Here is a 23,907-nt window from a genome sequence, read left to right as displayed (position 1 = left end):
ATACATACATACATACATACATAACACACCTGCTGCAAAACTGAGTTCATGTAACATGTAGCACCAGCATTCTTTAATCCAACAAAACCATTATCAGGTCGAGGTCCTATTGGAGGCTGATACTCCCATTCTGTGATAGCACCATCATAACCAGTGTAATAGAGTTGCGTAAGATAATCAGCTATTAGGCGGAGATTAGGAACACAATTAGAGGCAAGAGAAATCAAAAGTTCAAGAGCAGCCTTAATTGTTTGCTGTGTCTTACACATTGGGTGAATTTGATCTAGAAAAACTGAAGTTGAATGATACTTAAAATTAAATCTCTGACACCTGCTTTTAATTAATTATATAAAACAGTTTTCATCACAATCATCTTCCTTCGTATCATCAAATTTAAACGATACAAGATTATTGTAATGATTTTAAATAAGATATAAAAAATTATTAGAATAAAAAATCTGAAAAAATCTTTTAAAAATACTAATAAAAACAAAAAATGATTCAAGATACTTTTATGTGTAAAAATGTTAAAGATTACCTCCTTTTCTTGCTGCTAATAAAGATCTTGAAGAAGAGAAAACAAAGTCGTTAAGAAGTCTCTATAATTATAAAAAGAAAGGCAAAGCTTCCTAATAATTTCTATCTTGACGTTGAAATGTTAATAACATGATTAAACAATTTCTATCTTAAGGTTGAAATATTAACAATATGGTTCTGCTATTAAATATAATGGTTCTGCTATTAAATATAATGGTTCTGCTATTGAGGTTTTTTTTTTAAAAAAAAAAAAAAAAAAAAAAATAATACTGCCATAAAATCAAAAAATTAATAAAAAGAGTAACTGTGAATTTAACTGTGATTTCTTTATAATGTAAAACAAAACATAAACTTACCTCAATAAGCTTTTCACCTCCCTCTTCACATCCAATATGATAACGTTTTTGTATTGAATGGTATTGTAATAATTCTTTTATTAATCCAAGGTGACCCTCAAGTAAAACATCATCAGTTGATTCTCTTGACGGTTCTCCATTTAAGTATGCATTCTAAAAAATGAATACAATTATATTGTTTGTAAAATAAGTAAAAAAAAAAACAAATACATCTATTAAATATATACTAAGCAAAATACACATTAACTATTAACAAACTCAACATTCTAATTAAGAGTTAATGCTCAGATGAAACAGATGATCAGATTTTTATTTTTCAATCTTCAAGTGGTTTGTTCTTAAATAGTATATTGTAGCATGGTTTGATATTGTTACAAATATAGCATTATTTAAAATAAACAAAAACGGCATTTACATAAATAAGAGCCCAGAAATGAATATTTGTATAAGAAAATTTGGTTCTTTTGAAAAAATAGCTTCAGCAATATTAATTCAAGGTTGAGCTAAGAGGTGAAAAATAATATAAATCTGATACTTTTTCAACAAATGTATGAAGATTATATTATCTAATTACATTATGAAACTTCAAAACATTACAATTCAAGAATATACAGCTTACAATGATAGGTCTACTGGAAGAAATCAAAATAAAGCTTCATTGTTATGGTTAAGAAATATTCAATCAGCTGATTACAACAAAATTATCATTTTTTTGCATCAATTTCTGCTCTAAGATCATTAAATTCTTCCTAATGACAGAGACTTTGTAGAAACAATAGTAGAAACAGGAATAAAAAAAATTACTACATAAATTTAATGTTTAATTTAGTAAAGAAAAGAAAAAAAAAACACTTTCTTTTACATGAAACGAACAAGTTTTGTCATAACCAAATACTTCATGGAAATAAACAGAAAAAAAAACAAAACAATTGGAAAAAGATAAGAATAATATGTAATTTAAATATCTAAAAGGTATATATACATCAAAATTTGTAACAAGCAACAAATTAGATAAGTTTGCTTACATACACTTCACTAAGTATGAAAGAATTAACTTACAATTTGCTTCTCATAGTTGTTTACCTTTAATTTTAACAAGTTAAATACTTAATTATATGACTTGGGGTATTATATTATAGATTTTAAAATGTATTCAGAAAAACTTTAATTAAAATATAAAAAATTGTGGTTGTTAACTTTTCATTATCCCTTATTCTTGAAAGCAGAAAGCTTATTTGAAGCTAAAAAGTTTTCTTTACTAAATTTAATAACCATTTTTATCAAATGTAAGTTTTTAGTTTTAAAAAATACGAAAAGAAATTGTTAAAATATATCTTAACATATTAAAATATTAATTCTAAAAAAAAAAAAAACACCTGAACTTGACGCAGCCATTTCAACTCTTGCTCCATAAATTTTGTTGCATTAGGTAATTGAAAATTTATACTTCTTCCATAGTTTAGTAACCTACAGTAGCAGGGAAATAGCAGCCACTGATAAATTATTTAAAATTATGAAACTGTGTCTTATATTTTAAATATGTATAAAACACTCTCCAGCAAAAAAAAGCCTTATTTTAAATTGTTTATCAAAAATATTAGAGAAAAAATTATTCAGCAAAGGTTCCACTATGATAATTAAGAAGTGTTAAAATTGTAAACAAGCTCAGATAACATTGAGTGAGAGAGAGAAAAAAAGCAAAATATGAAACATTGTTTTTATTTCTTTATCTCTTGACATTTCTTTTTTTTTTTTTTTTTGCATACTTCCTTGTTAAAATAAGAAATTACCTGCAAAACAAACTGAAATATTCTTGAGATTGCATTGAGTGCTCTGTGGCTTTTGTCTGAATAAAAAAAGAAACATAAAAAAAAAAACATAACTAACCATTAAAAAGGCTTAAATAACATTTATAATAAACATCATCTTATTGGACTTTTTTTAAACATTAACAAAGAATCTCAAGTTAAGTAAAAGAATGACACAATAAATTGCATTTAAATTATAATTGACAAAATATTTATGCATTTAACATTTATTTTTCCATGCAAGGATTGATTGACAGTTCCTTAAGTTACCATTAATTTTTTTTTTTTCAAACATCTGTTTTCTTTAGTTAATTGACAAAGCAGGGCATCTGCCCTGGTAATTTTAGTATTCCACAACACATCCATTTAACCATCATCTGTTCATTTTAACTTTTAAATATTCCCTGCTCAAGCCTCACTGTCTTAACCCATAAATCTTACAACACTAAAAAAAAACCTTAAGATATATGCAAGCACTACAAGTTTTACTTTCCATTAAGCACTAAAAATCATTTTGATGTTAGAAGTGACAGTTAAACTTTGCTGGAACATCAGGCTAGTTGCAGATGATCTATTTTTACATACAATAAACAACTATTTTCCTACAAAACCTTGCTAGTCAACCTTAATCCTTAACTTTGATCTGCACAAACAATTTTATCATTTTTGTCTTTAGCATGGTCATTCTAAGACTTGGTCCTCTAACCCTTTTTTATATCACCTAGTTTTGGTAAAGAACACACCTTTTATATAATTTAACATTTATCACTCCTCTCAAACAATGTAACAGTTATGTAAGAGTTAGATATGAGTTGTATAAGCAATCACATTCTTTTTCATTCCTAAAACTAAAAACTGCATTTGGTTTACCTCTTTTAAGTAGGTACTCTTTTACACTAAAATCAACCAATTAAAGCTCTATTATACATTTAGTGCTTCCAGAATACTTTTAGTTGGTAAAAATTACTACTCCCATTTTGCTACCAAGTATCTCCCAAGAATAAGTTAAAAAAGAAACTGTACAAAATTGTGTGCAACCTATTAATTGGCATATAAATGTTTTTTAAAAAAAAGTTGTACAAAATTGTGTACAAACTATCAATCTCATTTGATATAAGGCCAGTCCAAATTTTATGGTAGTTCTTCTTACCTTCTATAACTTCTTTTTTTAAAAAAAACTGTTTTTGAAAATTTGTTGTCTAAGCTGAATAACTTTGTTGAAAAAAAATTGGGCTAAATTGAAAAAAATATTATTGACAAAAATATGGTGGATGATGCATATTGTCCTTAAACTTAAAAGATGAATGTTTTAAAAAGTGTTAAGCACAACTTTTCTAGTTATCTACAAGCTAAAAAACATTGATATTGAATTATATTGTTTTTTCATACTTTGATTCAGAAGGTAGGGTAGAAAATCTGATGTTTAATTATTTCTTTCGACAACGTTAACTGAAGTGTCGAGAACTCGGTAATACTTAGCGATTTTGTTTTGAAAGGCTTTTTGATGACCGCATAAGCAGAATGGTTTCTGTCGGTGGAAGTTATTTGTAATAAACAAAATAGAGCATGTGGTCATTATATATCGTCGCCTTAGAGGGCAGAGGTTCTATCTCCATTTTGGGTAGTTTTGCAGGAGAACAAAAACAAAGTTTGAGCATTAAGCATAAATCAGCAATTTCATTTTTTGTTAGTGTTAATGTTTTTTGATCAATTAGAACTATCAAACATGATAGGAATAATTCAACTTTTTTGAAATTATTAACATTGAAGATGTCCCTAAAGTCATAGTTGAATTTGAGCACAACATGGAGATAGAACCTCTGCCCTCTAAGGCAACTATATACATATAAATATATATATATATATATATATATATATATATATATATATATATATATATATATATATATATAACTATATACATATAAATATATATATATATATATATATATATATATATATATATATATATATATATATATATATATATATATATATATATATATATAGATAGATAGATAGATAGATAGAGAGAGAGAGAGAGAGAGAGAGCGAGATTTATTATTTTTTAATTGGTATTTAAATTAGAATTAGATAAATTTGGTTAGTAAGTTTGGTCATTTCTTTTTATAATTTTTTAAAAGGTACTTATTTTCATGTCTGCATTTAGAAATGTCCAGTTTTTTTATTTAGTAAATTTTCTTGATCTAAATAAATCATAATTTCAAACTTTTTTTGTTAACAAAATATAAATTTTTGAGATATGTTATTATAGGTAGGCGCAGTTTTTAGAATAGACCAGTTTAATTTAAAGTTAATATTTTTTTTCTTTTAGTTGCCAAATATATTTTGACAGCATAGTCTCTTTTGAGCACCTTTCATGATACTTTTAATTTTTTAATGTAGTTGATGGAACTTCCTGGTCAAAGAAATCAATTACTATTTTACAATGCTTACTATATAACTAAAAAAAAATTATTTACAAGTATATTTTATAATTATATAGAAATGTGATTTATTTTACTGAAGAAGGATGGATCCTGCTTAATTACAACACATTGAAATTTGACTGATAGCATGTTTAATTTGTATAGTAAAGATAAATAAAACTGGAGAAAATGAAGAAAAAGAAAATGTTTATTTAACAAGAATGAAAATATTGCGAGAAAGAAAAAGATTTAGATTGAAAATAAATAAATTAATAAAATCAGCAGTAGTCTTTAGAAGACTGTTGACAAAACGAATTTAACCGATTTGTTTGGAAGAAATAGAAATCGATTTATTAAATTCTTTTGTAGAAAATTGTAACTGTCAAATGTTTATAAACATCAAAATGAATTGAAAAAACCTTTGCGATTGGTTTTGAAAACATCCTTTGTGATATTATTGGAGTAATAGTTTAAATTCTGGTAATAAATTTTTGTGAAATAGGATTTGATTTGTATTGATTATCATTATTTAATTTATCATAATTTTTTATTCATTTTGTTTTAACAATAATCATCCAGTCAATTGATTTATTAATTTTTTGTTTGTTTAGATATCTAGATTATCTAGATATTGTTTAGATATTATATATATATATATATATATATATATATATATATATATATATATATATATATATATATATATATATATATATATATATACGCTGCCAGTTTCTCTTTTTTCAGAATCGTCAAGAAGTCTTTCTATTTTCTTGTTCTTTAAGAACATTGAGCACTTTCTATTTTCTATGTTCTGTTCTGAACATTGAGCACTAATTTTGTAACATACACCAACACAATTTACATCCAATTTAAAAAATCTATTGCAAATAATAAGTATTCAAGATTTTAATAATAAAAGTGGTTTGTTATAAATCATTATATTATATACTAATTCATAACATGTTATGAACTCATGATATATACTCAAAAAATTAGAAAACTTTCTTGTCGGACTTTTTATAAACGTTTTATTATAAACGTTTAGAAAAATCCTGCGGGATCTGAACCGCACAGTTTTACGTCACCCTTAGATAAACGAAACAAACCTGAAATTTACGGAGACTGGCCTTAAACTACATGAGATTGGCATATGAAAGTTTTTCTTAAAAAAGGCAGCATTAAAAAATAATTTCCATTTGCTTTATAGAAATTTTTAATTGTTTTTTAAATAATTGTGTCAAATTTGTTTTTTGTTTAATTTGAATTTTTTGTTTTACCATTTTAAATAAAAAATAATTTGGTTCATAAATTGAAAATTAATAAAAAACTTTTCCTTCTGTTCTTTGAATTTATGGCAATGCTTAAAGATCTGTTCTTTGAATTTGTGGCAATACTTAAAACAAAAATATTTATTTCATCTCAACAAACATATTTTTATAGAGGGTAAATTCAAGATCAATTATCACATATTAAGTAATTACTTAGGTATAATGCATAATTTCTAGTAATTTTATCAAAATACAACTTACATCTCTAACTGTGAAAAGCAATTGAATAAAGAATTTCAGTGGTTTTTCTAAATTACAGCATTTAGTAGCAATTAAAAAGCACTGCTCTGCTGCTGTTGAACGAATGGTGCTGTAAACAAAATAACAAACTATAACTATAAAAATTTTTTTTTTTTATTGTGTAATATATTTAAACTATACTAGTGCTGAGTTAATTTTATTTTACCTGGACTTGCACAATAACAAAGTATCAACTATAAATAAATGCCAAGAATTATCCCGAATAAGTGTTTCAAGAATCATAGGACATAATGTTAAAGCAATTGTCATAACTTCAAAAGCTTCCTTTGCTAAATTGGAATCTTCAAAGCTAGCACACTTTGTCACTTCTTCATGTTTTTCAAAGAGAGAATGAATATTATTAAAATCCATTTGATGCAATGATACATCTCCAGCAGCAGCAGCCCAGCAAATTTTTTGTACAATTTTCACAAAATATATATCAGGCATATATTTTGTTGCCTTACCACTTAAAGCTTGTCCTAATTTAATAGATATACTCCTAAGAACATAGTCATGATATGTGTTAGGGATATGCTGACTGGCTTGTTGTAAAACAATAGCATAGTTGTGTTGTGTTGAGGAAATAGCAATATCTTTGCCTGAGTCTTTATTTAGAGCTTCTGCAACAACAGTAATATGGGCAAAGCAAATTGTTGTTAAAAACAACTTGGAGATTTTGAGTAGGACACTGTAAACCATTCTAAACAAGTAATAAAGTTTTCCACATTAAGAAAATTAAAGCATTGCACATAAGATAGAAAAAAATTAAACCATTGCACATAAGATAGTAGAAATTAGATATCACTATCAGATTTGGAAAGGAACAGCAAATAATTGCATATAAACAGCTTTTCAAATGCCTAATTTAAACAGTAAAATATTAAAATACCTTTGAATAATAGTATTTGCTCCATGCAAAAAATTTTTATTTGTGAACATATTTAGAATACAATCAACACCCCCTGCTAATATGATATTGTGTTGGAAAATATTTGGGTAATTTTCTAATGGCTCCATCGCTGGAAGTAATAAAGCATAAATAACCTAAAAAAAAGTGTACATATGATTGAACACTATTCCAAATATCAAATGTCTAAAACTCAAAAAGTCAAAAAGAAACCATTAAATAATTAGTAAAAACATTTTAAAGGACTGATCAAATTAAATAGAAATAACAATTTTTAATTTTTTTAAAAAACTAGGAAATTCAAAAAAAAAAAAAAAAAAAGAAACCTCAAGATTATATAAAGCCTGTATTGGAGTTAGTGTTGAAAATAGTTTCTCTAATGTGACAGAGGACATTCCTTTCAGTCCACTGTTATGGCATATTGTTTTTATATTATTGATAGTTTCAACATCTAAAAATATATAGTATATATGTTGTATAGATATGTTAGGATAGATATTGTTATAGTTTTTTTTTATAAAAAAAAAAAAAAAACATTGAAAGTTAGGTCATAATAGAACAACACAAACTTCTAATTTCATCTGTCATAGAATAACAAAGACTTCTAATTGAATCACAGAGATTAGTAGGAAATTGAATACTTTACTTTTAGTTTATGCTGCAATTATTATTGTTTAAAAAAATATCTCATAAAGGCTTAGAAAAATGAAAATAAAATAAGCCTTTAAATGCCTTTTGTACTTTAGCACTTTAAATACAAGATATGCTAACAAAAACAAAAATCACAAACCTGAGGAACATATTTTCAGCAGACTAAGGACAATATCTTGTAATTCTTCCAGGTGGAATTTCATACTTAAATCTCCTAGCGTAAACAACATTTGTACAAATTTTGTTCTTGATAATATCTAAATAAAATGACAAAGAAAACTACGATAACCATTGCATTTATCAAAGTTTTATTGAGACAAAAAAAATATTAAAAATTTTCTACAATATTTGTTATAATAAAATTTTCAATAAAACAGAACAATAAAACTCTACCACAGCTGGCAACAAATGCTCTGCTTCAACATTAGGCCCATCCCCAAGTTGTGGAGTAGGTGGAGGAGATGAATCTGATGAAGAATCAGGAGAAGAGGGAACACTATTTGTTGTTGAACCAAACTTTATTGCAAAAACCTAAAGAATTATTGAAAAACTGCTTGATAAAAGAAAAAACTATTAGATCATTTTGATTAATAAAAAAAAAATTAAAAATATTGAAATCAAATTTACATTAACAATCAATATTACATTAATAATTAGGATTAATATTCACTTAGTGCACTTACCCCTCGGTCTTTAATTGCTAAATCACTGATCAATTTACGATCATCAGCAGGGTTAAGTACTTCATTATTGTAACAAATGTCAAGTTTTATTGCTTGAACTGCATTTTTTAAACTAAAAAAAATAAAAATTCATAAAATGTTATTTCATTTAAAAACAGAAAAATCGTGTACAAAAATGTTATCAAACAAAATTACCGAACATATATTCTTCTACGAAGTGAGGCAATCGATTCATTAGAATGTGACCATACTTCAAAGTCTTCAACTTGCCGATTTTGTTGAGGAAACCGAATGTATAAACAAATTTGCTTGCCACGAGCAGATCTTTAAAAAAATACAACAATGATTTAAATGAGCATTATTATAAAAACTAATTGCTTTTTTTTGTTGCAGTTTTTTTTTACTACAGTAAAACAAAATATTGTTATTTTTTAATAGTCTTTTTCTTTGTAAAATATTTTTAAAATGCATCAAGAGGAGGAACTAACTGTACAGAAAAGGTTTTTTCAAAGATTTGCTTAACTTGTAAAATTTGTAAAAACATGGTTACCAATCAATGAGGACTACTTAACTTTAACATTAATAAGTCTGACAATTACAAATACCCAAGGACTTGTATTGCAGTTTTAAAAAAAAAGCTTTAAAAAAGTTTAATAGAAAAAATTTTTAACAGAATTTCAAAATTACTAAAATTTTTAATAAAACATAAAACTCTAAAACCTTTCATGAGCAGGAATGGAACGCTCAATAGTGTAGTTTTTGTCTGATTCTTCAACATAAACTTTAAGAGCACGTAAGCATGCAGTCACTTTGTGAGCTTCCTTAAGTATATTAGCTTTACCCTCTGGAGTATTAAAATCTGTATTGCACATTATTTCCTCACATGGATGAATGCGATCGCTGCAAGTTTTTATAAACATAGTATGGATTTCATTCTAAATTGAAATAGAATTAAAATATTGTTAAAACATTAAAGTATTGTTACATAAAAACTGATGAATAGATGAAGATAAGTCTCTGAACTCATGTAAGTTAGCTTTTTTCAATCCGATTAAACAAATTTTTAGTAAATTTTTTCAAGATTATTTTTGCTAAAGAAAACTATAAGTAAGAAAATTTTTTACCAAATTTAACTTATTAAAAAAATTTTTGACACTGTAATGGGAATGTGATTGCTATTGCAGTTCACACACAGGATGGATCAAGTACTGGCTGTTCACACAGGTTCAATTACAGACTGTTTTCCTTATCTTAAGTACTGGCTGTTCACACAGGTTCAATTACAGACTGTTTTCCTTATCTTAAGTACTGGCTGTTCACACAGGTTCAATTACAGACTGTTTTCCTTATCTTAAGAGATGACAATCAGAACATTTTTTTCTCTCATAATAATCTCTCATAATAATCTCTCATAATAAACTCTCATAATAATCTCTCATAATAATCTCTCATAATTATCCTAAGATGCTTAAGGATCATATTTTTCTCTATTATATCTAAGCTTTAATTTATTTATGATTCTTTAGAAAATGTAAAAAAAAATGTAAAAAAGGACTTTTCATTAATTGTAATTTAGCTTAACTGACCTGCTTTGACTTCAACTGTGAACCTAGATTTGAGTAGATTTCTCGTAGTACTTCAATTGCCTGTGTAGCTATTCCCACGGAAGCTTGAGTTATAACCTATATGAATATTTAATTTTTATAAAAAAAAACAAAAACTAAAAAGATGATTTTAATTCCTGTAAAAATGAAAGGTTGAATTCAGTAAAAGAACATCTCAAAAAAAAGATATTATTAGGCTTTTGACAGTTAATAATTTCATTAACTAAAAGGTTTAGACCTTCAGTTAATATACAAATATACTAAAAAAAGGTCGTATTTGGTGATGAAATGGTTCCTTTTTACATTTTATTCTGTACCAATCCATTTCATAATAGATCAATTAAGCATTAAAAGCTTTATATTTTAAACAGAAAATGAATATTTTTTCACACTCACCTTCCATAGATAATCATAACCAATTAGCTGTGTATTCTCAAGAACAAATGTTCCATTCCTTTTCTTTTGAAGGTAACCTTCTTTTATGTTTACAAATTTGAAAAAACGCTCAAAACATCTATCAAAGAAAAAAGTATCTTAAAAGACTTTTTTTACTTTCTTTAAAAACTTGAGTATATATTTGTATGAGTACATGCATTTATGATGTATGTAAAGGGGAATAACAAAATAATATTTTGCAATACTAAAAAAAAATAGGATTAACAAAATAAAGAGAGCATACTTCAAACCATGTTCATTTAACATGGCAGGATCAGTTTTCAGGACATTATTTTCAAAGAATAATCTGGTTATGTCAGGATCTAAGTCAGGATCATCTCCCATTATCTATTATAAACATTATCTATTATAAACATTATCTAATATAAATATCATCTAATATAAACATTATATAATATAAAAAATTAGTTCTTTATATACTTCATATGTACTTAAAAAGATAAAGAAAAAAAACAAAACATTTTAATGTGTAATGGCAAAAAAAAATCTATACATTTGTTTGCTTAAAAAAAAATCACTTTACTGATTTTCATTTTACTAGATAAATTTTTTCAATTTTTTATAGAACTCTACTTCAATCTACTTACTGTAGAAAACCATTTAAAACAAATATCTTGATCTACAGGAAAAACACTATTGATTGCTAGGCATATCCAAATCTAAAAAAAAGAAAAATAAAAAAAACAAAACACTTAAACAACAAAAAGAGGAGAACTTAGAAATCATCATGGTAATATAAAGGTAAGTAATTTTTTCACATCTTTTAGTAAGATATTTTCTTATGTAAAAAAACAGATAAAATATACAATTTTTAAATTTATCTATAACAAAATGTTGTGTAAAATGAAATTATTCATATAGTTTTAGGTAAAAAGGTAAAAGGATTTTTACAAAATTATTGATAAACGAAGGATTAACTAGTTTGCCTTGTACCACAATAGCAAATAATATAATCTGTTTTTAATTTCTAATTAAATTTTAAAATTCAAAAAATGTCACACTTTTGTAGTTTCTAAATAATAAATTTTTAAAGCTGGGCTGTCCCTATTTTTTGTTTGTTTAAGAGATTTCAAAAATCTTTCATGGACTATTTTTTTAACTGTAATTCAGAACAAACTTTATTCCACTGTATTTCAGAACAAACTTTACCTCCTAAGAAGGGGAATTAACTTAAAAAATCAATGATTGCAAATGTTTTCTTGTGGACTTTAAATATGAATTAGAAATTCCAAAATATAAATAAAAAAACAGAAAAAAATCAGAAATTAGGAATTTAATGTTCTAATAAATGTAATTTTTAATGCAACAAAAATATAGGACCTTATGACATTGTTTCAGTTAGTATCAATTAAAACATCAAAGATTCCAAAGGTTCAAATAGGGCTGTAGATTGTAAAGCAGTTTTCTAATAAATAATAGTAACAGCACTCTGTTGTTAATTTTTATTCTGGTTGTAATTAAAATTAATTTTAATTTTATTCTGGTTGTAATTAAATTTAATTTTATTCTGGTTGTAATTAAAATTAATTTTAATGAAACAATATTTATAAACAGCATTGTTTAAAACTAAAGATACCCACCTTTTAAGTCTCAAACATTTCAATTTACATTTCAATCTTTATAATTTACAAAAAAATTAATAAACAATATTTGTTTTTATAAATAACAATGAAAAAGTCACCTGCTCTGCTTGAGGCTGGCAAAGCCACATTTTTCCATCATTTAATATAAATCTACAAAGAATGCACAAATATTTTTGACTTTCCAAGGTTTTTTTCAAAAGATCAAGAAACCATCAATTTATCATTTTTATTACACTATTCTGAAACAATTTTAAAAATTCTTAAATTAAAATTTACATTTTTATTTTTCAAACTTAACATTAATGAAGTGTGTAAAAAATTTGTTTAAATTTACATAGACTGAGGAACAAAAAAAAAATTCAAAAAAAGTTACTTTCTTTATAATTTTCAAACTGCAAGAATTTCTTATTACCTCATTAATGTTTATAATGGAAATGTTAAATAGAAATAAATATTTAACAAACCTAAGGAAGTCAAGACGCTCTTGAATCTGACGAACATGTGCGTATCTTCTATCAGGGAAAAGCTCCTCAGGATTTATGGTTGCATCAGCTATGAAAAGAGAATTTCAAAATTAATTTTCAGCTTACTAATGAAACACCTTAAGATAGAAAAGTAAAACAACACAAAAGAATTAAAATTAACTTACTCTGATAAAGATTGCGTATTCTACCCATATACTTTGTAAGATTTTCAGCTACTAAACTAACGATAGCATGTTTGTTTTGAATATTTTCCACAACATTATTGCGATATAAAACATGGTGACTTGAAACTTGATTGCCACTCTATGTCAGTAAATAAGTTATTATTTTTGTAGGATTGAAAAAAAAACATCTAAATGACACAAAAATCTAATTTTGGATTTCAAATCTTGCAATTTAAAACTATCTTAAACTTTATTTGTTTAAGGTATTTGTGCTCCTGTTATTATACCAAATAAATTCATGACTGTACAGACAGGAATCGGCAAATTTTCTAATTACTTTGCAGTGACTGTAACAGTAGTCACTAGCACAGAGATAATTAACACAGTAATTAACACCCGAAATTTCATCAGAATTTGCTGCATACTTTTGAATACATGAATTTCAAGGAATTTAAATACATTTTTGAGAATAAAAAACTAAAAAAACCCTAAATCAGCAACAAATCCAATTTTTTTGGGATTAATGGTCATTATTTTTGTGTGGATTTTTTTGAAACTTTTTTCACCTAATGAAAGTATTCGTGTTGAGCAGGAAACTATTTAAAAACATGGTGCGAAAATACTTGTTTGAAGCAAATGAGGCACATGAGGCACATATTTTTTTTACAAGTATATACAGGTGCACAACAAAAGGGTTAAAATATTTAACTAGTACTAATAATAACTAATTATTATTAGTACTAATTAAATATTTTAAATTAAAAGTAACAAATTGTTAATCAGACTGATTAACCATGTGACATTTCATTATGTGTCTAATTGATTAACCAATCACTATAGATGATATATCAAGAGCTAAGACAGAAGGCTTTCATTGAAAACAAATTACCAGTTATAATTAGATCATGCAATGAGATCATACAATGAGAACATACAATGAGAACATACAATGAGAACATACAATATTGATTGCATTGATACTTTTTTAACAAAAAGAAGATTTTTTAAAACAAATAATAATTAGTTTCATAATTCTAAATGTCTTGGAGCCACATATGAAACACATGAAAATAATGTTAAAAGCCACATTTAAAAATTGAAAAAAACCTGAAACAAAATGATTGATCCAAATCCTGTTTTAAATATCAACAATTTTTATGTTCAAAGATTTTCATAATTTATTTTATTTTATAGAAACGTTTCATGTTTTATTTTATCGAACCATTTCTATGAAAGAATCACATGTAATAAGGAAAAACATTGCCATGTTTGTAAAATTGAGATACCCCAATATAAAAAATCTTCAATCTTGTGTTTTTGAGTTTTGTTTCTCTTCTATGTAGCAGGTGGACTACATAGAAGAGAAACAAAACTCAAAAACACAAGATTGAAGATTTTTTATATTGTCAACTGTTACTGACTTAAGAGTTATTGAACTATCAGAAGAAAAAATCTTAAACACTTAACAATTTACATTAGAAACAGAAAAATTATGATAAGCTTTACACAAAAATCAAAACTTTTGATTTTAAATTCAAAAAAAAAAAATACTATTCTTTAATCACTACCCTTTTGGTCAGTATCTGAAATTAAAAAAGCCATTTTAAAGCCACAGAGCAACATTCTTAGGAAGCTATTCTCCCAAAGTAGAGGTAAGTTCCTATTTAAATATGTAAATGGTTCTGTAAAAACATATTATGCCATACTATAAAAAATAAGGACAATTACTATAAGAAATATACACATATAAATAAGGACAATTACTATAAGTAATAAGGACAAACAAATAAATCAAAATATACTAATAGGCTTCTCAAAATTAACAAGGAGTACACATTCTTTTTGCATATCTATCATCTAAATATAATACTATTTGTAGTTGTGTTAAAAAATGGAAAAATGTATTAAGATCTACTTGCAAAAATTGTTGATTCTGTAGAAAACAAGGACTGCATGGTGGAACAATTCAAGAGGTGTTCTATAAGAGCCTCTCACTGAACACATGAATGAGGGTTTAGTGACTACAAAGATTTATTTGAGATTTTTTAAAGCACTACTTTTGGTGCAACACTGCTAAATTTGACAACAGTTATTTTAATTATCATTGAAATCAAATCTTCAAAACTCTCCATAATTTAATGTATTATGATTGCATTATCAAAGCTCAATCATAAAATTTGAAGAGATTAAAATATTTTTCCAATCTTATACTTCATTATACACTGTTATTTTTTGTATAACATGTATTTTATAACTTTTGCATAACATAGTTTCTATAATTTTTGCATAACATACATAGTTTCTATAATTTTTGCATAGCTTTTTGATAATTTTTTCACTCATAATTCAATAATAATGAAATTTAAAATTACATGAAAACTAGGTCAAAATTACATGAAAACCTGTTCTAAGTTTGAAAAAAAAAAACTTCATGCTTTATAGACTTGTTTCTTGTAATAGGACAATTTAGTGGTGAATATTTTAAGCAGATCTGAAAACTATGATCTATGTTTATATGATCCATATTTACAATCAATATTTACAATCAAATCAATAATTACAATAACCAATAATTACAATCAAAACATTGAAATTACAAAAATTAAAAAACCAATTACCAAAACAAAAAAATATAAAATCATTTATACCTCATAAAACAATTCACATATAGCACGAATCTGCTTCAGTGCTGGAATAACCCAAGAGCCTCCTTTTAATTCTTCTACACACAAATCAATCCAATGTATTTTTAAACTGTCTCTATCTTGGGTCTGTGAACAACTGTAATCAAGAATTTTTATGTGTGCATTTAATGCTTGGTCCATTATATCAGTAGGCAAATCATCACTATGTGCAAGCTGCCATAACAAGTTGAGAACCTTACAACAGAATTATAAAAATAAAAATAACTCTTATTAACATTTTTAGTAAAGAAATCTGTCTTTTAGTAAAGAAATCTGTCTTTTAGTAAAAAAATCTGTCTTTTAGTAAAGACTGTCTAAAATGATAATGACCCATGGGATATTTGAAAGATTTTTCAAGAGTCATTTAATTAATTTTGACAATTTTTTTTATTGTTTTAAAGCAAATTTATTTTCCTTTCAAACAATATCAAGTTAGTTTTTAAAAAGTTGATTGTAAATAAAGAAAATGTATACGCAAGAAGAAGTAATAAAATTTATTTCTGACAAGTGGCTTAAAAATCATGTTCCAATTAATTTGCTAGCAAAAAAGTATAAAGTTCAAAAGAAAACTGTCCATTGTATCATCAAATTATAGAGTGTTCCAAAGTCAACAATCCAAGAAGTCAATAAGAGATATGGCTAAAAAAAATATACAGGAAGCAGAATCCCAACAGCAATTCAGCTTCCTTGGAATCCCAACAGCAATTCAGCAATGGCCAAAAATGTGGTTAAAAACTACTGCGAGAAAAGCTTCAAGGAAATCAAAATTGTATTATAATGGATGACCAAACCTACTGCAAACTTGACTGTTCAATTGCTAAAAGCAATTAAAACCAAAAAACTAGGCGAGAGAATTATGGCTTGACATGACATCTGTTCTTGTGGTTTCGAAACTCACCCATTTTTCACAAATGCTACAACTTTGTCTAATTGAAAAATTTTGGGCAGGCATGATATTTGAGCTGTGTAAGGCCAAAATTGCGGCAAACAACAATCAAATCCACCAAATTGAGGTGTCGCATTACAAAATTTTACAAAAACTGTTGTCCGAAAGCTCATGCAAGGTGTCCACATTAAATTGAGAAAATATTGTGATCAGCTTGATGATGTTTTCTAAAATCTTTACTGCATTTGGAGATAAATTTGCTTTTAAACAAAAAAACAAAAAAAAATCTCAAAACCATTTATGTGGTTCTTTAAATATGTCAAAAATCCCATGGGTCATTATCAATTCAGATAGTCTTTAAAGATCCATTCCATGTATGATCAATATAAAAGTTACAGAGATCTTACATGAAAAACTTACTTTGTGAGCAATCACTCCCTCTTTGTCATCTTCAGCAAGTCGTCGAATCAACTCAAGCAATTTTTCTTGCTGTTTTTTATTTGCTGAATTCCAACCAGCCTTAACATAATGTTTTTTACATGGTTACAAAAAATAAGATTTATTAAAAAACTGTTCAGTGAATGTTTTTTTAAAATTTCTAAAATTACTTTTACATTACTGAACTTTAGCGTAAAGATGTTTACAAAAAGTAAATAATAAAAACTTTAATGACTGATCAATTACCTGAAACCTGGAAAATAAATGGTCAAGCTGCTCAGCAGAAAAATCCCAAGCCAATTTTGCCAACAAATCATGCACATTTTTTACAATGGCTTCATGTTTACCTAATTGTGCCATCCATATTGTATCTAGATCTTTAACAGTCAGTGTTTTGGCTTTGATAGTAAAACGTATGATCTTTTCCAGTTTTTCAACATACTGGGGTTGATGGAGATTATCCTTCAAAACAATAACTAAAACATTATTTTCTTGGAGCCACTTTGCAACCATGTCATTTGTCAAATACTCATCTTCTTCATAGCTATTGTGGCGATGGTGACTGTAGTAAGATACACTACTTATAACTCTATTAATTTCATTTAATGCATTCATCTTCCCATTGAAAGGTGAAACTTGAAGTAACCTACCAGATAAAGTAAATTATTTCTAAATATGCATAAAACTAGAAACACTAACAGCCCAACTTAATACAGCTTGAGTACTGAGATTAATGTTTCAAAATGTGATGAAAAGAAGTTAAACTTTAAACACAAAACTTTTGTGTGACCTGATAAAAATTCAAGTTTATCAAAAGTAAACCATAATGCTATCCTTTATTTCATCAAAAAACACTTCATAAAAATTGAGATGAATAAATAATAGAGGAAATTTTTACCTGAGAATCATTAACAGTCTCAACTCTTCAAGTTGCTTACATAGTTCCTCTTGACCAGGTAAACGAGCAACAATTAATTTCATACTCTGCAAAAGAAAATAGAAGTCTTAAAAATACTTAGTAAAATAGTTTGCATCAGTATCATTAAAATGCACTACAAACAGGATTAGTTAGATTTGTTAAGCTAACAACAACATGTTAATTGAACATGTAGCAAACATTAAAAACATATCAAGCAAAAAATTAATTTCTATAATTTACCTTAGTCACGGATATAACATTATTTTACCTTGATTGTCACAGATATAGCTTCATTTTTTGATTCATTTTTTGACTCTTTTTTTAAAACCTCATCTGTTATTGAATCTAAGAAGCTCTTAACACTTTTCTAAAAAGTTATAAAAAAACATGAGAGTTTTCAGGTTTCTGTTCAATTTAAAGCAAGACATTTTAGGATTCTAAAACAACTTTACAGCTTTTTATACTACAACAATATATTGGATTATATTATTTTAGATTGTAAATAAAAGAAATAATACAAATTTATAAAGAATCCAAACAAAGTTAATTTACTTACAACAACTGGAATTAAAAATTGTTCGACTGTTTGTTCAGTTAACACTTCAACACATTGACCAAATGGTCTGAAAAAGTGCAAATTTTTACAAAAAAGAGTGACAAATATAAAATTTAAAAAGTATTCAAAACAAAAATAAGCAACCACAATAAAACCATTTTTAGCTTTTTTTAAATCAAATAATTTAAATCAAATGTCTCTTTCTTATTTAATATTATAAAATAATGTAGATTATCAAATTTTTAACACATTAACTTTTAATGACTTAGATGGATAAGATATTTAAATGGATATTAAATTTTTTTCAAAAAATTGAAAATGACATTAAAAATTGTATCAACTACATAAGACTTCAACATCAAAATTTAAAACTATCTTTGTTTTTTTGTTAGGTGAGCAGAAAACCTATTTCTAAGGCATAATTTATTTAAATTATCTTAACACAACTGATGAAAAATTAAATATCAATTTAAAACTACAATTTTTATTCATGAAACGTATTTATGAAACATAAAAAGCAGAAAAAAGAACATTTTTTAAGAAAAAAGTTTTAAAGTTGAAAAAGAAATATTTTTACTTTATTAATGCGCAAACTACTTGAACATTAAGGCTACCCATTTCACAGAGTCTATGTTTAAGTTTGTGAAAACCACCAAGGTCTCCAAATTGATTAACCAAATCTACTAGCCAACCCTAAAAAAATATGGTTAAAAAAAAAAAAGAACTTTGCAGATAAAATAAAAAACAAAGTTTATCTTATTTGCAATTCTTTTAAATACTATTATTTCTTTTTATATTATTTTCTTTTTTTAAATATAACAAATTTTGCTTTGTAATTAAATTTCTTTTCATTCTTATACCTTTATGAGTTTTTAAAAAATATTTTTGATTAAAGAAGTCTTAAAAGAGGATAATCTTTATTCAATAATGATTTTTTACTTATGATCTTTTTAATAATGAGTTTCTTCAAATTTTATAACTCACCTACTCAACTTTTACAAAGATATAGCATATGTGAAAGGATCCGCTTTATGCAATAATAAGCTACTATTGATAAAACTACATCAATATTTGGAATTTAAAGTCACTTCTACAAACCAAGAAAATAGTTAAAGAAGAAGTTTTACCTTTGGTTGACGACAGTCATTGCAACGTGCAAACGGCCCCTGAGACTAAATTGAGATGAAAGAGACTTTAAAATTTTATAAAGTGTCTATTGGTCTGATTACTGCGGTTATTGTGATACAAAAATTAATTTTATTATTCCTTTAAAAAAAATATTTTTCTTCATAGCCCTATGTAGGGGGGATTTACACTCCTTTTAACTTGAACTAAAACAACTTCTTCACCAATAAAAATCAGCTTTCATAAAAAAATGTTCAACAACACTTGGAAACACATTTTTCTGCTGGACATAAAAAAAGAATTTTTTTTTTTGCATAAGAAAAAAGAGGTTAGTAACATCACTAAATTTATACTTGAGATTGTCTGATCCCCAGTTATCAGAGTCTATATCTTATCACTTTAAACTTAGTAATGATATATTTTATTTCTGTGTAAACAGTTCTTAAACAACTATAAAAGGAATGATTCTTATGAAAAGTGTATTCTTGTTTCTTTTCTAAAAAGAAGTTCATGAAAAATTATTTACAATACAAATTGATTTTGCTTGAAAAGAGTATTAAACCAATTATTTGATTTCCAAAATCTTTAAAAAAATTTATTTAAAAAAATAATGTCTATTTTAAATACCTAATGCCCTTTCCCAATAAGAGAAGATTTACTAAATACTTGTAATAAACTTAATAAAAATTTCACTTTTAATAAATTTTTAATAAAAAAAAAACAAACCGGTGTGAATTCAGAGTTACGAGCAGTATTGAACAAGTGAAATCTATAAGTAAAATATTTTCAATCAATAAAAATATTTACTATTATTATTTATTTTGATTTCAGCAAAAATATTTGCTTTTGACAGTACTTTTCCTTTCAAGGACATTTTACAAGTGATATTAGTTAAGTTTGAGGTCACTACATTTTTAAACAAAAGCTAATTTAAATTGCCCATATCCACAATGGAACCTGATCCAAATTAGAACTTACTTTTCAGATTGAATATAATAGTAAGATACTGAGAATATCAATTTAAAAAAATACATATACATTTAGTCATTTAAGATATATTTAATATTTAAAGATGTAATAAGCTGGTAATGGCCAACAAGAAAAAAATAAATAGGTGAAAAAGAAAAGATAAAGAAATTTTAAAATTTACTTTGAATTGGGATTCAGAGCAATAGCTAACAAATCAAGTAATGGAAACCAATCTTGTTCAAGTTTAACAACACATAGCTCAATTAGTTTTTCTGTATTTTTAAGTATACATTTCTAAAGGAAGAAAAAAATCATGAAATTAAAAGAAACTACATATTTAACTTCATAATATTAACTTTATTAAATAACATATTGTTGGTATAACAGATACATTAATCCTAAAATAAACTGTTAAAAATCACTCCAGGCCAATTCATTAATGTTTGATACAAAGTACCATTTAATTTTTCTAACTTTTTAACCATGGTTAGCTTTTCCTTAAGTATGAAAAATCTTAACTCTGCTATTAACTTTTATATGAGCTATTTGATATTTGAGCAATATCTGCCAGCTTTAAATTTTTTAAAAGCTTATTGACAAAGCTGATAATTGAATTACTGACAAACTTTTTGGGTAAAGAATTTAAATATGCAAAATATTGCACCTGCAAGATAAAGCATCCAGAAACCAGTTTCAGAAAATAAAATAGCAGTTGCAAGTTTAAGCCAGACTTTAAGGCATGAAATTTTCAAAAGATCAGAGAAAAAAGATTCAGTTTTTCAAGCTTGTCTCTACATGATTTCAGACATAAAATTTAACTGAATACTTCAAGCCATACCTAAAAAATTGACTAATGCATTGATTCTCTGTTAATAATTTAATGCATCATGTTTTCTGTTAACAGTTTTGACTGGATTTTATAAAGCAAAAAAAAGTTTAATCATAAAGGAAATAGTTCAAAAATGGTTATTTCAGTCAATATTGTAATTTGCATAATTCAGAAATCACTGTGAACTACACGATTCAAATTAGGAATTTTTCATATTTACTGAAGTACTAACCATGGCAAAAATATAGAAATATCAAATGACTTACAGTAACACTAGTTTTAATGAAGCTAAAAAAATTTTGTAAGAAATAAAATATTAATAATAAACCATATAAAGTAAAATAAAAAAGTATGTGCATGAAAGTATTAATTTTAATAAATAACATTTGAAAGGAACTTTAGAATTACATGAATTTCAAACTTCCAAGTGCTAACTGCATCATCCATTAAAACTTTTGTAAAAGATATTGTCATTCCTTCACTGAAAAACCTTTGACATGCTTCACTTTTTGTGTCGAGTCCTAGAAATATCATAAAACAATTAGAACAAAAATTCAAATACTGAATTGTATTCCTTTTGCTATTGTTTAGATTTATTGTGGTATTTAACAACTATAAAAAATATTTAACAGAATTTGCACAGATCAAAATAATTTTTTTTTTTTGTTTTTCATTTTGTAATGTTTAAGCAACTTTTACATGCTTAATTTTAATTGAGTAAACTATGAGCCATCCAACCGCAAAATGGAAAGACTAAAAAAAATCTAGCAGGAGAAAACAAAAAATTTTAAGAGACCAAGTTGAAAGTTCACTCTGTAGATTCTAAACAGACACTTGTAATGTCATTTAACAATATGATGAGCAAGGTAGTATTAAAAACAAGAGGAAACACAGGATCAGCACACAGCTTTCAAAATATAATCAGAAAGATTAAAACCAGTATTTTTAGAACTGTGAAACAATGTCAGCGTGCTTCAGAATTGTTTGGAAGGCTTGCTGCTGAGAAAAATATTGGTTTGTTATAAGAATTGCATCACCTGTACCTATCATGCCAAACACTATATTATTGAACATCAAAAGACTGGGCCACTATTCTCTGTAGTAAAAAATTAGTAAGTATATGCAGCTTGAGTGGAACAAAGTAACACCTAACATTCTCTAGAAAAAATTATGGTTTTGAACTGTATTAGTTGTAGCACAGATGGCTTAATTAACCATACTGGTAGCATCCTTGATCAAGTTATGCACAAGGAAAACATAAGGCAATATTTCCAAATGAAAAACCTTAATTACTATTTGGATGAATCAATCAGCAAGATAATAACCCAAAACACGTCATAAAACCTGCACAAAGATTTTTCTAATTAAAGGATAATATCTTAAAGAAAATAATTAACTTTTTTTTTTTGTACAAATTCAGAAACCTGGATTGACCTACCCATTACCATAAATGAAAACCTATGAACTCTTTTCTGAGAGAGTCTTTAGGCTTTTTCCTAATATAAAAGACTACCCAACTAAGTTAATAGGGAAAAAAAAATTTTTCTTTTCTGCTGCTGTAATGTGGTTACATCCTTCTATTATAGATAACTATTTTAAAAATTTGTGAAAATCCACCCAAAAAAACAATCAAACTAATTAGATTTAAATACTCCTAATTTAAATTTCAAAGGAAAAAGATATAAAAAAGAGGGAGCTTCATCTTCTTGACTGCTACTTTATGTACAGTTTTAAAATTAAAACTTTACCTTTTCTAGACAACTTTATAGCAGCATTCATCAACACTTCAAGCTCTGCTTTTGGTAAAACTGGAATTATCCATTTTGTTTTATTTACCATCTCATCAAGTTTTAAAAGTAACTCATGTGGGAATATTGGGTTTCCTTTCTCATCAAAATCACTATCTGTTATAATAGAATCATTTTCTGATTCGTCTATTACTTTCAAGACCTCTATACTAGGTACTGTGATACCAATATCTGTAGGATTTTCAACAGCTTCAGATATAGATAATGATGAATTCAAAATGTTAGAATCATTATTTTTGGTTATTTCCCCTTCTGGACTGTTCATTTTTGAGTCCTTATTATTTTGAGGAATAATTGTCATGCCCTGATCTGGGCTCTGTTTCACTTTTCTCGCAATGTTTGAACTCCTTAAATAAACTTATTAAAGTCATTTGTCATAAAGCATTAACTTCAAGTATAGAACATTCCTGAAAGACAAGAAAAAAATACAGATAAAAAACTTATACATCAACAATA

At 26.1% G+C, this 23,907-nt stretch overlaps 1 protein-coding gene across 3 annotated transcripts in view; it reads right to left on the bottom strand.

The window, feature by feature from the left end:
• Positions 1 to 23,907, bottom strand: part of LOC145190873 (ubiquitin carboxyl-terminal hydrolase 9X-like) — a 36,119-nt gene that overhangs the window by 11,695 nt on the left and 517 nt on the right. For all 3 annotated transcript variants that reach the window (XM_090066580.1, XM_090066582.1, XM_090066581.1), the window contains exons 2-34: positions 23,392 to 23,858; positions 22,052 to 22,164; positions 20,996 to 21,108; positions 20,572 to 20,614; positions 19,848 to 19,892; positions 19,298 to 19,413; positions 18,721 to 18,787; positions 18,433 to 18,531; positions 18,144 to 18,229; positions 17,492 to 17,891; positions 17,228 to 17,326; positions 15,886 to 16,116; positions 13,238 to 13,376; positions 13,053 to 13,140; positions 12,687 to 12,738; positions 11,593 to 11,664; positions 11,229 to 11,332; positions 10,946 to 11,063; positions 10,532 to 10,627; positions 9,666 to 9,880; positions 9,141 to 9,269; positions 8,946 to 9,057; positions 8,656 to 8,793; positions 8,402 to 8,519; positions 7,938 to 8,062; positions 7,594 to 7,748; positions 6,868 to 7,404; positions 6,663 to 6,771; positions 2,684 to 2,739; positions 2,270 to 2,360; positions 894 to 1,046; positions 539 to 599; positions 30 to 292 (exon numbers count right to left, since the gene is read on the bottom strand). In XM_090066580.1, coding sequence (XP_089922706.1) covers positions 30 to 292; positions 539 to 599; positions 894 to 1,046; positions 2,270 to 2,360; positions 2,684 to 2,739; positions 6,663 to 6,771; positions 6,868 to 7,404; positions 7,594 to 7,748; positions 7,938 to 8,062; positions 8,402 to 8,519; positions 8,656 to 8,793; positions 8,946 to 9,057; positions 9,141 to 9,269; positions 9,666 to 9,880; positions 10,532 to 10,627; positions 10,946 to 11,063; positions 11,229 to 11,332; positions 11,593 to 11,664; positions 12,687 to 12,738; positions 13,053 to 13,140; positions 13,238 to 13,376; positions 15,886 to 16,116; positions 17,228 to 17,326; positions 17,492 to 17,891; positions 18,144 to 18,229; positions 18,433 to 18,531; positions 18,721 to 18,787; positions 19,298 to 19,413; positions 19,848 to 19,892; positions 20,572 to 20,614; positions 20,996 to 21,108; positions 22,052 to 22,164; positions 23,392 to 23,752 — 4,704 coding nt within the window. In that variant the 5' untranslated portion in view covers positions 23,753 to 23,858. The remainder of the gene's footprint in view (positions 1 to 29; positions 293 to 538; positions 600 to 893; positions 1,047 to 2,269; positions 2,361 to 2,683; positions 2,740 to 6,662; positions 6,772 to 6,867; positions 7,405 to 7,593; positions 7,749 to 7,937; positions 8,063 to 8,401; positions 8,520 to 8,655; positions 8,794 to 8,945; positions 9,058 to 9,140; positions 9,270 to 9,665; positions 9,881 to 10,531; positions 10,628 to 10,945; positions 11,064 to 11,228; positions 11,333 to 11,592; positions 11,665 to 12,686; positions 12,739 to 13,052; positions 13,141 to 13,237; positions 13,377 to 15,885; positions 16,117 to 17,227; positions 17,327 to 17,491; positions 17,892 to 18,143; positions 18,230 to 18,432; positions 18,532 to 18,720; positions 18,788 to 19,297; positions 19,414 to 19,847; positions 19,893 to 20,571; positions 20,615 to 20,995; positions 21,109 to 22,051; positions 22,165 to 23,391; positions 23,859 to 23,907) is intronic.

The sequence above is a fragment of the Hydra viridissima genome, unplaced genomic scaffold (genome assembly GCF_058129835.1).
Source record: "Hydra viridissima isolate aposymbiotic clone 2 unplaced genomic scaffold, HvirCarnegie_v1 scaffold_11, whole genome shotgun sequence".
Taxonomy (NCBI): domain Eukaryota; kingdom Metazoa; phylum Cnidaria; class Hydrozoa; order Anthoathecata; family Hydridae; genus Hydra; species Hydra viridissima.
The sequence above is the reverse complement of the archived record's forward strand: the minus strand, read 5'-3'. Positions and strand labels throughout refer to the sequence as shown.